The sequence below is a fragment of the Aplysia californica genome, unplaced genomic scaffold, assembly GCF_000002075.1.
Source record: "Aplysia californica isolate F4 #8 unplaced genomic scaffold, AplCal3.0 scaffold00451, whole genome shotgun sequence".
In the NCBI taxonomy this organism is placed as follows: domain Eukaryota; kingdom Metazoa; phylum Mollusca; class Gastropoda; order Aplysiida; family Aplysiidae; genus Aplysia; species Aplysia californica.
This window is the reverse complement of record NW_004797721.1, coordinates 327,286-345,900: the sequence shown is the minus strand read 5'-3', so window position 1 is coordinate 345,900 and position 18,615 is coordinate 327,286. Positions and strand designations below refer to the sequence as shown.

The 18,615-nt window shown below is 38.8% G+C and overlaps 1 protein-coding gene across 6 annotated transcripts in view; it reads left to right on the top strand.

The window, feature by feature from the left end:
- Nucleotides 1-18,615, top strand: part of LOC101853022 (rap guanine nucleotide exchange factor 2) — an 84,585-nt gene that overhangs the window by 37,377 nt on the left and 28,593 nt on the right. For 4 of the 6 annotated variants that reach the window (XM_035971519.1, XM_035971520.1, XM_035971521.1 and 1 more), the window contains 14 exons: nt 830-985; nt 1,553-1,831; nt 2,320-2,424; nt 3,140-3,330; nt 3,573-3,690; nt 4,590-4,694; nt 5,410-5,574; nt 6,086-6,193; nt 7,825-7,827; nt 10,837-10,854; nt 14,776-14,979; nt 15,645-15,753; nt 16,078-16,318; nt 16,715-16,952. In XM_035971519.1, the coding sequence (XP_035827412.1) occupies nt 830-985; nt 1,553-1,831; nt 2,320-2,424; nt 3,140-3,330; nt 3,573-3,690; nt 4,590-4,694; nt 5,410-5,574; nt 6,086-6,193; nt 7,825-7,827; nt 10,837-10,854; nt 14,776-14,979; nt 15,645-15,753; nt 16,078-16,318; nt 16,715-16,952 (2,040 nt within the window). The remainder of the gene's footprint in view (nt 1-829; nt 986-1,552; nt 1,832-2,319; nt 2,425-3,139; nt 3,331-3,572; nt 3,691-4,589; nt 4,695-5,409; nt 5,575-6,085; nt 6,194-7,824; nt 7,828-10,836; nt 10,855-14,775; nt 14,980-15,644; nt 15,754-16,077; nt 16,319-16,714; nt 16,953-18,615) is intronic. The other 2 variants (XM_005105079.3, XM_005105077.3) reach the window with 2 other exon arrangements.

Below are 18,615 nucleotides of genomic sequence, written 5' to 3'. Positions count from 1 at the left end.
TATAGCCGCCGTATTGTTCTCCACTCCCCACTCCCTTTTAGTGCTTCTTTTTGTTTTCTATTCTTGCTCTTTTTAAATTTAATGTTGTATATCTCAGGGACCAATAATTTTCTGTCAGTCAACTCACCTCATCCGGACTCGAAAACTGGGAGTTCGTGGCTTGGGGGAAAATGACATTTGTTGTGTATGTTGAAACCCCAGTGTCTTAAATTGCCTTTATTGTGTTTAAGGGGACTTACTACATACTGGTACTACCGCTACCGCTGCCACTGCTGCTGTTGCTGTTGCTGTTGCTGCCCTTTCTATTCCTTGTACAGCTTTTGCTGCTGCTGTTTTACTTCTGTTGTTTTCGTTTCCCTCTTTATTCCTGTGCTGACCGATCGTCTTTATGTCCGTGTGCTTCTCTTCACTCAAACTGAAACTGTGGACTTGATGTACTTTTCTCCAACTCTGCCATTTTAATCTGTTGTCGTGGGTGGTTGGCGGGTGCTCTGGTGTTGTTTGCCTTGCTCCTTCTTTCCTATCAGATCTATCGTCCTTTTTTCTACTTTTTTGTGGCTGTTACTCTCATGTAACACCTGTAATCCTCGGCACGTATATGGCTTTATTGTGTTGCAAGTGCCGTAAAACCCTCACTGAAACTAAACGAAAACCAAAACTAAATCTGTCCTGTGGGTAGTTGGAGGGCGCCACTGGTAGGTTTTACTTCTTTACTTTCCCCTCTGTTGTTTCTGTCTGCCCGTCTTACTTTTTGTCAGCACGAAATGACCATTATTGTGTGGATGTGCTTCTTGGTACTCCAACAAAACAAACATGACTGTGTCCACAGATCGACTATCCTGATGCGGCGGCCATGAAGTCTGCGAGCCAGGCGCGTGCCGTGGTGTCGGCGTCCAACGTGGAGTACCTTCTGCAGCAGCAGCACGAGGCGCAGGCCGGCTCCAGGCCCATGAGGAGGATGAACTCCGACAGCGTCATCGAGCAGGTATGTAGGGGGCAGGGGACCACTTGAGATGTGCCGCTCTCGGCTTCACAATTTATTGTTAGCTCAGTGAAGATGTTTGTTTATAGAAGTCGTGTTACCCTTGCAGGAACTGCCATTGCCAAAGGAAACCGTCTTGGTTTGTTTGGTTTATATATGCTGCACGCACATAGCGAAATCGGCGGGACACGGAAATAGTTCTATTGTGTAAAAATTCCACTATGTTTTGTGTTTTACGTACCAAGAATATACATGTATGGAAAAAATTTGAAACCGGGAAGTCGATTCGCTATTTGTGTGTTTTGCTATGTGAATGTTCACTATGTATGTAAGTGCTAGGCTAGCCTGTGTTTCACAAGTGGTGATTAGAACCGTTACTTTCCACTTGATCGCATTTTGTTTTTGTTAGTTTTATTTTCGTGTTTGTTCAATAGATCTAACCTAAAAAACAATGAGCGATAGTAGATCACCAGTAGCTGGCAACTTTTGTGGCTATATGTCCTTAACTGTGCATGATAGAAACCAAACATACGAGATCTTATCCTGTTCTTTGTGTCTTTTCCCTGTCAGATGCCAGACGATGCCGCATGCGGTACCCACCCGTACCTGGGTTCAGCAGAGCAGTTTTACCCTTCTGCAGGGAGTGTCGGGGGTCACGAGCATGCGGGGGGTGGGGGAGGCAGCAGCAAGCGTCTGTCCCGGGCCAGTGACACGTCCAGCGCCTACAGCGGCTCGGACGTGATGCACACCTCACTAGATGACCCGGAGGCGCCGGACGTCGATCTGAGTGGGCTGGCCGAGAGCATGGTCGACTCGGATGATGAGGAGGGCTATGCTGAGTCCACTGAGGTAAGAAAGGGAATGACGGCTCAAGTAGACTTGACATTTTGGAAACATTGAGGGTAGTAGTTATGTCATTGTCATATGTCATTTTCTGGGAGTAGGCTTGACATTTTGGAAACATTGAGGGTAGTAGTTATGTCATTGTCATATATCATTTTCTGGGAGTAGGCTTGACATTTTGGAGACATTGAGGGTAGTAGTTATGTCATTGTCATATGTCATTTTCTGGGAGACATGAAGCTCTTTTTGGTCAAATATTATGTGGACAGTGCACACCTTCTAAAAACTATAGACATTTCCCAGCTTGTGGTGCGGATTAGGGAGAGGGGCTTACTCACTATTCCCAACCATGAATAAAATGTTATTTTAGGGTATGCACATAGTATTAACAGTATAATAAGCATGTTTTGCTGCTCCTGCTTTAAAATTTCATGAAAAGTTTTCACTGACAACTATTTGAAAACATGTTAAGTTCCCTCCCTTTTGTGTTCCAGTCTTTTACGATCCGTGATGCTGAGCGGGACTGTCTGGAGAAAGAGCCCTCAGAAAGAACGGAGGAAGACATACAGATATTGCTCAACTTTACGCAGCATCTTAAGGTTTGTGCTGGGGGCTCTGGTGTGGTCTACTGCTTCTGCTTCGTTTCTGTCAATCTTGTTATTGTCCTTACCTGTGTCTGGTGTAATGAAGTTATGGTACTGGCAGGTTGTTAGCAACAACTCAGCAACTGAACTGGACCCAATCTTTACTTCCCATTCAAAGTCTGTCAGTTGGTACACATTAGTTGTATGTAGATTGTCAGTGTCACAAGTTTATTTATTTACATTGCCAGTACATTTGCTTGAGCGTTTACCAACACTTGGTCTCGGAGTATTGAGGTGGAAGCGAAGGGTTAATTTGTACTGACATCAACTGCACTCAAAACCTTGGTCAGTTCAGGAGGCCACTGATAGGTTCTCCCTATTTACTGTCCTTTTCTTGTTTCTGTCTGTCTTTCATGCTCATTCCAAAAAGTTAATGACTGTAATCATGGCAGTTTGTTTCAGTTCTTCTTCTGCCTTGCATCAGTGTATTTTTTGTCCAATGAAGGAGGATTGTAAGTATATTTTGTCATGTCTTATCTTTAATTACCATTATCAAGTCAGTGTGTCTTACCTCTTCATCTGTTTAGCTCATCCCCGATCAAAGATCAGTAGCTTGTCTGAATTGGTCTATAAATTACCATAAATGTGTATTTGTTCTTCTCTCTTGATTGAAAACACTAGCTGTGATGTTTAGGAGCAGGGTCTTCACCTTTTACTTTTACTTCCCCAGGCATTCTCTAACATGACAGAGCACACGCGGAGGCTCCTGTGCGAGGTCATGGTGTTTGCCATCGTTCCCAAGGAGGGCACCATCGTCATGAAGGATGGGGAAGAGCTGGACTCTTGGTCTGTCATTCTCAACGGGGAGGTGGAGATCACACGGCCCCATGGGGTCCGGGAACGCCTGCAGATGGGGGACAGGTTAGTTTGATTACTATTACTACAAATAACAATGGTGATTACAATATCAGTTTTAATGACAGTGAATGATACTTAAAGAATGATTTTCTCTCCCAGAGAGTGCTTAATGTTCTGTTTTTTGGGGGGTTCTTTTGTTTGGCAAATTTTGAAAAGTTGGTCCTGAATTTTTAGACAAGTAAATGGGAAAACGCTAAATTAAAAAAATTATTTCACCGTTGTTCTCTCTGTGTACCATTGTTTAGCTTCGGCATCAGCCCCACCATGGAGAAGCTGTACCACCAGGGGGTCATGAGGACCATAGTCAACGACTGCCAGTTTGTATGCATCGCCCAGTCCAGTTACTACAGGATTCTACACCAGGTAGGTCAAGTTAGGTCACATGAAATCAGTCAAAAGTAACGCCAGAGCTTCCAGATTCCTTTTCATAGCATAACGAAATGGCGTTGATGGTGCAGTGAAACTTGTACTCAGACTCAACCTCAAACCTTTTTATGATTGTTGTTTTTGTTATCTGCTTTCGTTTATGGATTTTTGATTAAAAATGCCTATTGAACAGGTTTCTTTTGCCTTAAACACTAGTGATCAGACTACCAAAGTGTTATATTTTGACTTCTAAATTACTTTTTATTGGTCAGTTTAACACAAAGATAGGGATCACAACATTTGTACACATTGAGTAGCAGTGGGTTGTTGTTAGCGATCCAGTAGCATCTGAGCGATAACTCTTCTGCATGATGCCATTCGGTGTAGCAGTGGGTCAAATCTAAAAGATAAATGTTTCTCAATTGCAACTGCCTTGCAAGGTAAGGTAAGGTGTCTTTTTTAACACAACCTGAGGAATATGAAACATGATTGTATTGTTAGACATGAATTTGTATGAAAATGGATCCATTTGTGTTATCCTTTTTCATTTTCTTCCTTGTTGCTGTTTCCTGATTTTTTCCTGGCAAAATGTCTTTGTTATGGCTTTAAATGTCTCAACTATAAAAGTGTGGTGGTTAAAAGGTCCCACTGATAGGTTTTGCTTTTTCTATTATCACTATGTGGTTTCTGTCTGTCAGTCTTGTCTGTCTGTCTGTCTGTTTGTCTGTCTTAAATGAAAGATATCATGCAGCTCTGCCTCTCTTAGAAGCAAGCAAATAACTCAAAACTTCTCTTTTTCATACTCATATCTTGTTGGTCGTTTTCGTGGTGATGTGCCCTGTATTATGACTATACCACTTATGTTATACATTGTAACACCTTGTTGGTTCTCACAGGGTGAGGAGAACATTCTGAAACATGAAGAGAAAGGTCGTGTTGTGATGGTCACTGAGCACAGAGAGCTGGACGGAGGAAACAGGAAGGGACACATAGTCATTAGGGTACGCTTGAACTGTGGATTTATTGTCAGCTTTATGCTCTTTGTTAATTCTGGTGAGCAACCACTGAAAAATATATGAATATGTGCTTTCACTTTGTGATTAATTCAGTTGTCTTGCAATGTAATGTAGTGTCTTTTCAAACTCCTGTTTGCAAGTAAGATGATGAAATAGGATTTTTTTCACAGGAAAAGATATTTATCAGTGAGAGGAAAACAATCTTTCATTGTTTTACTCTACAGCTTTTACTATTATTAGGTTCAAGTACAGTATCCTGCATCTATAATGGAAACTTACAGGGGGGAGTGGGGGAAATACCCATCCTTGAAGGCAGGAAGCATTCATTAATAGTGGATGGGGAAAGAGAATGCAAACCGTCACGGGCTAATACTACTTGCATTTGTATCTTTTTTGTTTTTGAAGAAGTCATTTCCTTTGTGATTTGTCTTTTGCTGTCTGTTTTCTCAAGAGCAAATGAGGAGAAGAGCAATAATTGTAACATGCAATCGCTGATAGTGTTAATGTTTTGCTAATGATGGCAATTTCAGACTGTTGGCTATTGTAAGCAGCCACTCCATCATTGTTTTAATGGAAATGATTTAATCGAACATTGGTCTTCCCTCAGGTCACGAAAAGTTGCAACAGTAAGAACCCACTGTTAATGAAAATATATATATATTTTTTTAACTTACATGTTCTTTCCTGTCGTGACTTCCAGGGTACCCCCGAGCGACTAATGCAGCACCTGGTGGAGAGTCACTCTGCCATTGACCCTACCTACGTAGAGGACTTCCTGCTCACGCACCGCACCTTCCTCAGCAGCCCCCTTGACCTGGTCCGACGTTTGCTGGACTGGTTCCAAAACGACGATCTCAAGACCAACGTGAGTTGAAGGATGATACTCAAGTCATTTAATTAAATCTTTAGAAATTGCCTTTTTTTCCCCTCATACTATTGTCTAAAAGAAAGAAAGAGTATTTGATGCCAATTTTCTAAAGGGGGGGGGGGAGGAGGAGGATTCACTTCAGGATGTAATTTTGCCAGGAAAGTAATTATTCTGTAGATTTGTACATATACATTCTCTTACAATGTGAGCTTATTTCAAAGAAAAGATATGTCAACACATTAGCACTAGTTTAGTGCTATGAAATTGAACAGGCAGAGGAAATAAAAGAGGAAAAATTTAAGAGCAGGGGCTACCAGTGGCCCCCTCCAACCACTCGCATACATTTAGAGTTGTTTTTGTTTTTTTAAGCGAAGCCTTTTAGGAATGATTGTTAGCCCCTGAGACTATTCCTGAGATCATTTTATCGCCCATTTTAGGGGTGTTTTATATATATACCCATGCCATACTCTTCCCTTTCACAGATCTGTATTGTATTGTACTCACACAGGTGACCAAAGTAGTTCTTCTGTGGGTGAACAACCACTTCAACGACTTTGAGACCAACCACGACATGTGCGAATTCCTAGAGCACTTTGAGTGTCTGTTGGAAAAAGAGGTGAGTGACCCACACTGGTGTGCGGAAGACAATCCCACTAGTGTGTGTATCAGAGCAATTGTTTTGTGGGCTATGCGAAGTGTGTTTTCATAAACGTGACATCATATTCCCAAAATAGCAGTCTGGTTACCTTAAAAAAATATATTATTATAGTAATTAGTTATTTTATAGTGTCAAAAGCACTGCTCTCTCAAAAGCTAGGTGTGCCCTGTTTAAGTGATATATTCCGGAACAATGAGCACCATTTTTGGTTAAAAACTGTGATTTGGAGTGCCTTTTTGTTTGCCTATTGTGTTGTTAAAGTTCTTAAGATATATTGTATAATTGAAATGAAACCATTGTTGGACGTTGTAACTTATTTATACTTGCTCAGTCCCATGACTGAGAGAACTCGTCCAGAAATTTTGTGCTCTACTTTTAGACGTTGAATTCTAAGTGGACTCTGTTCATCATCTCCAGTTTGTTTTCACTCTTCAAGTTTTTTGTTTTGAATACAGTTTCAGTTCAGTTTTTAAATGAATTTTGAAAAGATGGACACGATCTTGTTTAGGGATCTTCCAGGTTGTAACGTCAACTGGAAATGAGCAAGTTGTAAGAGTAAGCCTCTTTAATATCTGTCAGCAGTGGTACCCATGAACATGTTTACATAACAGTATGTCTAGACAACCATGCATTGCACACTTTCAAAGTGTACAACTTTGTAATACTTGGGATTTGTAGTTCGAGTTACTCCTTCCTTAATGCTGGTCTTTCAAGGCGAGTGCTTTCCTTCTCAGGATGTACAGTCAGATAATTGTTCTGAATATTAAGTTGCAAGAGTTAATGATTTATGTCCCTTGTGTGTTGTGGCGACGATTACTCGTTTCCAGCTTGTTCACTTTTATTACGGTTTTCTGCATAGCTCATAAAAACATTTCTACAGTTAGAAGTTGTTAAAAGAAAGTTCTTTTTGGAGTTTGTGTTCGCATTGTTAACCTTCCTGCGTTGCCCACTTTGTGGAGTTTTGCTGTCTCCTTGAAGGCATGGTTTTTGGTGGTCTTTGGTGGTCCTCTGTCCTATTCATCCCTGCCCTTGTGCTTCCCACAACCCAAAATTTCCTCAATGTCTATCAGAACTATTCCTTTACCCATTACCTGTACTTCTGGGGAATGCTTCTTTCTCTCTCTCTCTCTCTCTCTTTTTTGTTGTTGTTGTTGTTGTTGTTGTGAATTTGGGTTGTTATCCAGATCAGGTTTCTCCACAGGCTGTAATTTAAAGATTTACAACTGTGGTACTTAAGTATTATTTCTATTACAGTATATCTGTCAGCTAAGATAATTTCATTTTTAAGCCTCTGAGTCTTCAAAAAGTCTAGGTTTCACTATGATTTAAAACAATGTAATCTGAAGGGAGAGGTTAATTTATCATAAGCATACTTTGTATGAAATATGTGAATTTTCTTGACTTCAGAGGCAAATATTCCCTTTTACATATTGTCAGAGATTTTATTTTGTCATTCTGTTCCTTTGAAATCACAGTGTAGTGGTTTTAACATTGTTCTATGTGTATTCATTTTGTACAGTTTGTTCTTATTTGAATTGCTCCCTTGCATTTTGTATAATGTTGTCCATGTACTTGTTCCTTTTTCACAGAGAGTGAGTGAAAAAATCATTGGGTATAGACAGAATGTTTTCTTTGTGTTTTGCAATTATCTGCTGCAATGATTTAGCATTGGTTCAGTCATTTGTCTGAACACACCAGCTCTCCAGGTTGCACGGCACTGTCATACATCTTAGACATCTCATTATACAGGGAAGTCTGCTTATAGTAAACACACAGGGTCCATTTTTATTGCCTTATATGATGGAGTAAATCAGATAAAAATGAATTAAATGATCTCGCTGGATATGGGATGACTTAGATTTTTCATGAAAACGAAGTGATTTTCTGAGTATGTGGGATGGATTAAATGTTTAGAAAAGGTAGAAAATCACAGAATGTGGAATTGATTGCTTTCATATTAAGAAAAGGAAATCAAAGCACTGGGTTTGGAATCATTTGTACCTGAAGAGAAAAATGGTCATTTCACAGGGTATATGACAACTGCGATTTATGAAAAATTTAAGCAACGATGGAATTTTATAACCCAGTGAATTGGAGAGCAAGGAAAAATGGAAGGGGTAAATCAAAGGGAAAAAATAGAAAAGAGATTGACGCTTTTTGTAATAAATGCGTTTACTGTTTGTAGACTTGATCTGATTTTCCACATTTATCTGAGTTGACTCAGGGCCTATTGCACTCGGAAATCATTCTTTCTTTTTTTTTTTTCTCCCAATGTGTTTAAAAATCCATTACTTTTTCACACCTTCTTAAAAAGTTCCAAAATTGCACAAGCACTGCGATGTTTTCTTCCTGGCTCCTATTTTGTAAAAACCTTTATTCCTGCAAAAGTCTTTTTCTTTTTTGAATTGGTAGGGGTTGAATTATTTTGCTTTTGCACTCTGGATTTATGGACTGACTGGATATGTGCAGGTCAATAGCACCTATCAATCTTGCATTTTTGCATATGTATGTATCACTTTTGTAGTGATATAGGAATATCTCTTTTTGTTCACTTGGAAGACCTCACAGACTCTCAAGGGGGGAAAAAACTTGGGGATGGGGTGGGGGGGGTTATGGGTTGTAAGTGCTGTGGGCCCTGAATCAGACCTTTTGCTATATATCATGTTATCAGTGTGGGCTGAGTGTGTACTGGGCATGGGAATAGAGTACAGCTCTCTCTCTCTCTCTCTCTGCTAGTGCAGCCTGCTGGAGTGGCATGTTGTATGGAGCTCAAACAATGCCTTCAATATGTGTGTGTTTGTACACATTGGTGGCATGTTTCAGTGCTCTTTCTGGAGCTATTTTGTTACTTGTGTTTTTGTTATTTTTGTCATTTTGTTGGGCTTAATTTTTTTTGTTTTTAATGTATTAATAGAATTTGCTTAAAGCTCATTATCGTGTTTAAAGTGTTTTAGGTTTTAACTTTATATGGGCCTTGCAGCTTTTCATATTAGCGGAAAATTGACATTGGAACTGAAATTTCTGTTGTATCTTGATGTTGAGGAACATTTTCAGAGGCAAAAAAGATTGAGATTTTGGGGTTTTTTAAAAAATAATTTACTGTCCCCGTGGTTTTATGCACCCCTCATAATTTAGCAAAATTTGATCATTTTTGGCATAATTTCTGATTATTTTCCTTTATCATTCTTTGTTAAAATTAACAGAATCTTACAATTTCACATTTTTTAGCTCAGTTTGCATAATTTCGAAATTTTTCTTGCTTAAAACGACGATGACAGGATCATAACTGTATATCTAGTTCTGAACTAAAAATCTATGTGACAGAGGGTGCTGGAGAGAGTTCATTACTCTGAGATTTGACAACTAGCTTTCACTGTTTACCTAAATGAAATGTTGTCTTATTTTATTTTGTTTTTGATTCTGTTGCCACCGTTTGCTTTGTCTTTGTTCCTGAGATTTGATGAGTTATTTTTAAAAGCTTTTGGTTTTTATTGATCTGTGTCAGCGCCAACATAACATTGTAATGGGCTTTTCGTGTGCACAGTGAGCATTGAGATGATTAGTAGAACATTATGTTGGAGCTTGCTTGCTAAGTGACCAGAAAGATGTCTGGTTTGTCAGTTGTGTCATCTGTTGCACAGGCTTCATTTCTATTTGGTTCTGGAAAGAATGTTCAGAATTCTTTTGCGTGGTGTATAGGTTATGTGCATTTGACTACTCCGAATCATACTACGTCTCATATGTGTGAGTCTGTAGGCTTTTCAACATGCCTGACTTTTTTTGTGGAAGAAAAACTGCTGCTGCATCTAAACCAACCTCTAGTTTGCACAGTGGTCACCAATGCATGTTCTTGACACAACCATCCCACCTTTTGGACATGGCATTTCCCATCTGTCCTCACAATCTGCATGGTCTTGTTTGTCTGATTAATACGAACTTTTATAACTCTTGGTCTGCAATGAAGAAAAGGCTGCTACCCTATGGACATGTAGTTTACTGCTCTCACTTTTTTGTATTTCCAAAGATATTTTGTTGTCTTTGATACTTTGGTATTTCCCACGAAAACATCTTTATGGTTATGACAGTGTAATGAAAGAGCTTTCTCTGTAATTTTTTCATAATATAAGTTTTAATCACTCGAGAAAAGGAACCACTTTTGTTTTGTTTCAAAGATTGTCATAATTTTATGTTCAGTTTCTGTTCTGTGAAGGCGTTTGTGAAAAGCTGTAGGTCTTTACATGTAGGTTGTTTCTACCCACTTTCGCTCTTTTCAGACACATCCTCAATTCCTCAGTAACAGAAATTGAAGCTGTTAGATGCAAAGTTATAAAAATTAGTACCCTAGAAAGGGGAAGTTATTTTGAGTGGATTTTTGGGGTTTTATGACAATATAGCCGATGGTTTGGATGTCAAAACAGATATGCTTTAGTGAGTTTTACTTTTTGGGGCCGTGGACAATGTCTGTCTTAATAAGTGTATGTGCTATGTTGTTTATCAAATATTTTTTCACCTTACCTTTCAGAGGCTTTCTTTTTTGTACTCTTTATTGATGCTTTCCGCCTGTATACTGTACCTCTGAATACTACTTGTTTCATTCTCAGTCTGAAAATGATTTTGAGGTAAGATAGCTTTGTGTAGAGGTAGCGGGATTCTACTTTGGCTTTTATACCTCTTCTTTTTATATTATATCTCTTTAAAACTGCTTTTAATCTCTGGAATATATCAATTATCCTTCATCCCATGAGAAGCAAAATTATTTTAATGCCTCACTGTATAAGTTCACTGTCTGATTAAGATAAGCTAAACTGCTCCAGTAAATGAATGGGCTTTACTATCACTCCTTCCCAGAAAAAAAAATCCCCATCTACAAAAATAAAAAAAAGTAGTTACTGCCATGTGTAGTCCTATTGAAGTGCTGGGTTCCTGTACTGTGCTGATGTCGCAACAATCTGGGTGGTATTGTGTAGTAATGAGGAAACAGGTTCTTAAGTGTACTGGAAATCACAAATACACGATCATGTGGACTCTTTAGATGGGTAGATTGAAATGACATGAAGTCATGTTTCTGAATGGAAGGGAAGGTTCTTAAACAGTGGCTGCTGTTTTATTGCAAGAAAGCTGTACAACTATTGTTTTACTCCAGATCCCTACAATTGTGTACTCTTTTGCCTTTTATAATATGTGCTTTATGTATATTTTTCTGCTTCAAATCAGCAATGCTTTTTCACCTGTTAACCCAAGCTTTCTTTCAATACTGTCACCATTAATTTACTCATGTGTAAATATTCCTTGTGATTGACATATCCTGGGGAGTATGATAATACATGTGCTCTATACAGGTTCTTTTTAAGTTGATTACTCATTTGTACTAAATGCTCTTGGGGTGATGGATAAAATGACAGTTTTAAACTTTCATTTCTTACTGTGATTAATAAAGAGCTTCCAAGTATTTATGTTGGCTCTTTTTAAAAATGAATCTGAATGTTTCTGGGTTGATATTGAATAACTGTATAATAATGGAAAAGGAAGCGTGCAACATGGGTCAAAAGTATTGGGGAGTGCAAAATGTTGTAAATTATGGTTGCTTTACTAACACGTGTAACATGTGTGACTTCATGGTAGAGCTAAAATTGGTCCAATTGACAATTGCAAAGTTTCTGGCTTCAACTAGGAAGCGAGTCTCTGTATTCCTCTTTTTTGACAATAAATTTGTTTCAATATATATTTCTGTACAGAATGTATTGAAGGATGGATTATGAATACTATACTAGATATGTAAGGGACTGTGATCATGTCAAAACCTCATTGCTCAAGCACATGAGCAAGAGTGAGAAAAATGGACAACAGCACTGTAGCAAATGCTGTCAGCTGGGGATTTGTTAACTATCACCGGGGCTTTACTGATTCAGCCCACAGCGCACCTCTCCGCAGCTGACTGTCTCCTGTGTTTTGATGCAGAGCGGCTCTTATATATTGCTCCCTTTCTTCACATCACTTTCCTCTTTTCTTTTTTCCTTTCCACTTACAATTCAACCCTTTTTTTTCTGGTGTCATTGAATAGTAATTTTTATTCTGAACGTCTATGTGCCACACAGAGAGGTTTTACCAAAATTATATATTTCTTTATTAACTTTTTGTGAGACCACCCGTGAGGTCGTGGGTGGTTGGCGGGTGCTCTGGTGTGGTTTGCTTCTTCTTTCCTATCAAACATCCATCGTCCTTATCCCCCCTTCTTCTTTTTTTATGTTTGTTACTCTCTTGTAACACCTCTAATCTTCTGGCGCTCATATGATCTTATGCAGTTGCGAGCGCCGTAAAACCTCTACTAAAACTAAAAACCCGTGAGGTCGCGAAGCGGTCAGCAAATTATTTGCATCCGAAGTCAAAATTATCTGCAGGCTGAATCAGTTAAGTCAAAGGATATGTCAAACGTAAAGTATGTGAGACAAAAGAATGTGATCATCAGAGAGCTCGAAAGGATATATTGATTTTTAACAAATTATGTGATGTAGTCTTCTTCATGTTGCTACTTTCTCTCTAGTTTTCTCTTTACCCTTTGTATGATGCAGTTGTAGACAGTAGCATGACCTTTTAGTTGGCTTTCTCTTTCCTTTGTTTTCCCATTTCTTTACTTTTTTTTATGGGCAATGGGCAGGGGGTGAACTTTTTTTATGAGGAATTCTACTTTGTTAACATGACACCTTTACTCTAAAGGAGGAGGAAATGTAAACCTTATAGATAATTGAAGGTGTTCCTATATGTTGACTACATTGATTATAACAGTGTGGGGGAGTGGGGGGCGGGAGGGACATAGGTAGGGCCTATGGAAATGTAGTAAAGGCATTCGTACAAATAACAGATTGGTGAAGGTTCTTTTTTCTCAGTTAGTTTTTGAATACTAAAAATGTTATAGTCAAACTGTGCAAGAGGACATGGTTTCATGTTTCTTTCTGTTTTTTAAAAACTTTTAACCCTTTCTCAATTACTCCTAGTATGTCTTGAAGCCTTTTTCTTCTTAAAAAATACTGTGCTATCTGTGTAACTTATTGTGAAGATGATACTAACTAAGCTGTTATCATGTCTATCTAAAAAATATGTGCGTCATCATGCCCCCCCCCCCCTCCCCCACCCCCAAACAATCAGTATTGCACATGCATGTAATTGAGAAACTCTGAGAGAATAAAACTGTCTGTATTTTGAAATTTGAGAGACAATATAATATATTCTTCGCGGTATATACCTTACTACTAAATTTCCTTGCTCACTTTATAGTATATTAAATTACACAGGTTTATTATTTTTTAGGAATTTTGTCTTAAATAATTCTCAATCTTTACAATCTTTCTCCTAATTTTGTAATTGTTTTTGAGTTAAACATCTTTTAAACACGAAATAACCATAAATATGTTAATATGTTAACATCATTACCTGTACTCGAACACCTTGTTTGCTATGTTCACATGCTTCCTATCTCTCGTGCCGTTTAAATTAAAGTACTTCATTTCAGTCTAGTTACTTTTGCATATGTATTGTCCACAAGTAAATATTGATACTTAATGCTAGTCTGTGGGAGAGCCACTGGGAAAACCAGAAAAATAATAAACTATATGAAATAAAACCCAAACTAGAACAGCGAAATCCTTCGGACCTCTCCAGAAGAGACGAAGTCATTTTTACTCGATTGCGCATCGGACACACGGCCCTGACCCACAAATACCTCCTACAGGGAGATGAGAAGCCGTTCTGTGTCGGATGCGACACAGATTTCACCATTAGACACATTTTAACAGAATGTCTAGACTTTGGAGAGATCCGAAGGAAATATTATAAATGCAAGAAATTGCAGGATATTTTTTCCGTCGTTGTTCCCAGCAGAATTTTAAATTTTATAAAGGCCATTGGCCTTTATGGCGAGTTGTAGAGTGAATTTGATATTATTTAAAATTTTTATTGTTACTTAAAAGAGTTGTTTTAAATCACAAATGTATTTACACCGAATTTAAATATTTTAACTTTTTAGCATTTTAAAGTAAATTAGTTAACCAGTCGTGAAGGGAACTTTTGCAAAAGTGAACAACTTGTGTTTCGCGCGCTCATATGACCTTAGCAGTTGCGAGCGCCGTAAAACCTTATACTATACTATACATACTATACTGAATGCTTCTGTTGCTCTGTCTATTACTTTAATCAGGCATGTTGCCATTTCTCATCACTTAATTAACTATTTTTGGGCAAATTTTCTTATCAAATAGATATATGAAATGTACATGTTTTTGTGTACCATAAGTATTTCCCTGACACAATTTCTGTAACCCGTTTTCATGCCTTTGTACATTGTTATTCCCCTATTACATTGTTATTCCCCTATTACATTGTTATTCCCCTATTACATTGTTATTCCCCTATTAGTTCTGTCCTTTGTGCAGGCATATTGCATATAATATATTTATCATACAGAAAATGATTTAACCGTAAATAACACAGGTACCACTTGCAACTAAGATATTATATGAATATAATACCATCCTTTCCTACCTCAGAAACTGATGGGGCAGCTGAGTTTGCTGAACATGGCGTGTGCAGCCAAGGCGAGACTGCGCACCGTGACCCTGACGCGAGCCACGAGGGAAGAGATCCTGCACTTTTCAATCCTTGGTGGTGTTGAGAAAGGCCATGGCATATTTGTGGCCAAGGTCCAGCCACAGTCTAAAGCTGCAGAGGCCGGCTTGAAGCGGGGGGATCAGGTACGCATTTAATTATTTACCAGCCAATCCGTTTTGGCACAGAATTACAGAAGTTATACCGTCTTTGTTCCAATAAAAAAAAGAATAAATTTCGTCAGTTTACCTTCTCAATGTTTCTCTTGCCTGAAGGGAGACTTCGTTAAAAAATGCAACTAAAGTAAATTACCCATTGTCTTCATCCTGAAGAAGTTTATTCTTGCACTGTGGAAGGAAGCAAATCATTCAATACTAATTCTAACAGGCACAACACTGCTGGTATATATAATGCAGCACTGTGTTATTGGGCCATGGTTAACATGTCTTGCGATAGGACACACCCCTGTGACCTGTAAGTGTGAAAGTTTTATGTAATCGAGTTTACTCATCACATGATACCCTGATTCCTCACCTATTACGTGAATTAGATTTAAATTGTTTTCACAAGTATCAACGTTTTTTGAGTCACAAGAGGCTGCCTGATCCTGTCGGTCAGAGCCAACCAGGGATGTTTGAGACACCACAAGATGTGTTCTGCGCATGGGAATCAATCTCATGTCTTTTTCATGCAAGCCAAAGAGCATAACCATTATACTAACATCATTTTTTTGTTGTCTGATCAAGTTGTTCCAGTTAGTTTAGACACTTTGAACTATTACTATGTCATTTTCCCTGTGTACTGTCTTCAGATCCTAGAAGTAAATGGGCACAAGTTCCAGCAGATCTACTACAACAAAGCACTGGAAATTCTGCGGGGAACCACCCACCTGTCCATTGTTGTCAAGTCAAACCTGCAAGGTAAAAAAAGTCTTGGCTATAGTAACTAGACATTTAATTTGGTTTGCTCTTTAAACATTTTTTTTTCTCTTTTGGTTTTTTTTTTTGGGGGGGGAGGGGGGGTTGTTGGGTTTTTTTTGGGGTTTTTTTTTTGGGGGGGGGGTGTTGATTTGAAATGAGAATTGCAGAAAGGGGCAGAATTGATCTCCAATTGTACATAGTCTAATAATTCCATGGTTTTTAGTTTCATTGTTGCCATGTGTTTCTCTTCCATCAAAACTTGACTTAAAGCTTCATATTTTGCTTTTGCTGTTATTAACTTTTTGATTTTTTAAATGTTCACAGAGTTCAAAGACATGTTGAGAGCCTCGGAAAAGAACACTCCACGCAAAGTAAAGCGGGAAGATGGGAATGTGCCCAATGCCAAGCAGCGACTGTCTGTGCCAGACCTGGACTCTACGGCCCCCATGTTCACAGAGCAAGGGGATGGCAAAAAGACAGAGAAACGCAGCGGCATCTTTGGGTCCACTTCCCGATTGCGGAAAGCTCTAACACGAATAAACTTCATGCCCAAGAACTTGAATGGGTAAGTGCCTGTTGGTTTGCTCGTAGTTTGATTTTTTTTTGTGGTTTTGATTTTGTTGGTTAGTTTTTGGGAAGGTGTGCTCAGAGGACTACATCAGAAAAAAAAAAGTTGCTTTGTTTCATCAATATATATATGAGATAGTTTTCCTTCGATAAAAGTATTTTTTCTTTGAATAGTTTTTGTTGTGGTCAGTTAGAGCATGAAATGCAAAATGTTTTTAAAAATTTAGGTTTTCATAAATAGATGGAGCCTGCAAAGTGAGAAAGAAAAAAAATATTACCTATCAATATCATGCTTGCCTTCTTACCCTTATTTCTTCTTGGTGAAGAATATTTGTGTGATTTGTTTCATACTTGGTCATATGAATATGTACAACTACTTCCATCCTCCCTGCAGCCGTGAGTCCGGCTCAATCAACCACTCTGACGAGAGCCTGTACTCCAAGCCATCCCGCAAGTCCTCCACTTCCTCCTCCTCATCAACAGCCGGAGGTACCCTTAACAACCACCTGAGCGCCAGTAACCCGGATATCACATCTGTTGGACTCATCGTGGATGATCGGAACGAGATGCCGGAGCATGTGGTCAAGGTGTACAAGTCTGACCAGACCTTCAAGTACCTCCTTATTCACAAGGTTTGTCCGTGCCCTTGTGCTGTGTAGGGGGGGGGGGGGGGGGGGGGGGGGGGGGGGGGGGGGGGGAGGAGGAGGATTCACTTCAGGATGTAATTTTGCCAGGAAAGTAATTATTCTGTAGATTTGTACATATACATTCTCTTACAATGTGAGCTTATTTCAAAGAAAAGATATGTCAACACATTAGCACTAGTTTAGTGCTATGAAATTGAACAGGCAGAGGAAATAAAAGAGGAAAAATTTAAGAGCAGGGGCTACCAGTGGCCCCCTCCAACCACTCGCATACATTTAGAGTTGTTTTTGTTTTTTTAAGCGAAGCCTTTTAGGAATGATTGTTAGCCCCTGAGACTATTCCTGAGATCATTTTATCGCCCATTTTAGGGGTGTTTTATATATATACCCATGCCATACTCTTCCCTTTCACAGATCTGTATTGTATTGTACTCACACAGGTGACCAAAGTAGTTCTTCTGTGGGTGAACAACCACTTCAACGACTTTGAGACCAACCACGACATGTGCGAATTCCTAGAGCACTTTGAGTGTCTGTTGGAAAAAGAGGTGAGTGACCCACACTGGTGTGCGGAAGACAATCCCACTAGTGTGTGTATCAGAGCAATTGTTTTGTGGGCTATGCGAAGTGTGTTTTCATAAACGTGACATCATATTCCCAAAATAGCAGTCTGGTTACCTTAAAAAAATATATTATTATAGTAATTAGTTATTTTATAGTGTCAAAAGCACTGCTCTCTCAAAAGCTAGGTGTGCCCTGTTTAAGTGATATATTCCGGAACAATGAGCACCATTTTTGGTTAAAAACTATGATTTGGAGTGCCTTTTTGTTTGCCTATTGTGTTGTTAAAGTTCTTAAGATATATTGTATAATTGAAATGAAACCATTGTTGGACGTTGTAACTTATTTATACTTGCTCAGTCCCATGACTGAGAGAACTCGTCCAGAAATTTTGTGCTCTACTTTTAGACGTTGAATTCTAAGTGGACTCTGTTCATCATCTCCAGTTTGTTTTCACTCTTCAAGTTTTTTGTTTTGAATACAGTTTCAGTTCAGTTTTTAAATGAATTTTGAAAAGATGGACACGATCTTGTTTAGGGATCTTCCAGGTTGTAATGTCAACTGGAAATGAGCAAGTTGTAAGAGTAAGCCTCTTTAATATCTGTCAGCAGTGGTACCCATGAACATGTTTACATAACAGTATGTCTAGACAACCATGCATTGCACACTTTCAAAGTGTACAACTTTGTAATACTTGGGATTTGTAGTTCGAGTTACTCCTTCCTTAATGCTGGTCTTTCAAGGCGAGTGCTTTCCTTCTCAGGATGTACAGTCAGATAATTGTTCTGAATATTAAGTTGCAAGAGTTAATGATTTATGTCCCTTGTGTGTTGTGGCGACGATTACTCGTTTCCAGCTTGTTCACTTTTATTACGGTTTTCTGCATAGCTCATAAAAACATTTCTACAGTTAGAAGTTGTTAAAAGAAAGTTCTTTTTGGAGTTTGTGTTCGCATTGTTAACCTTCCTGCGTTGCCCACTTTGTGGAGTTTTGCTGTCTCCTTGAAGGCATGGTTTTTGGTGGTCTTTGGTGGTCCTCTGTCCTATTCATCCCTGCCCTTGTGCTTCCCACATCCCAAAATTTCCTCAAT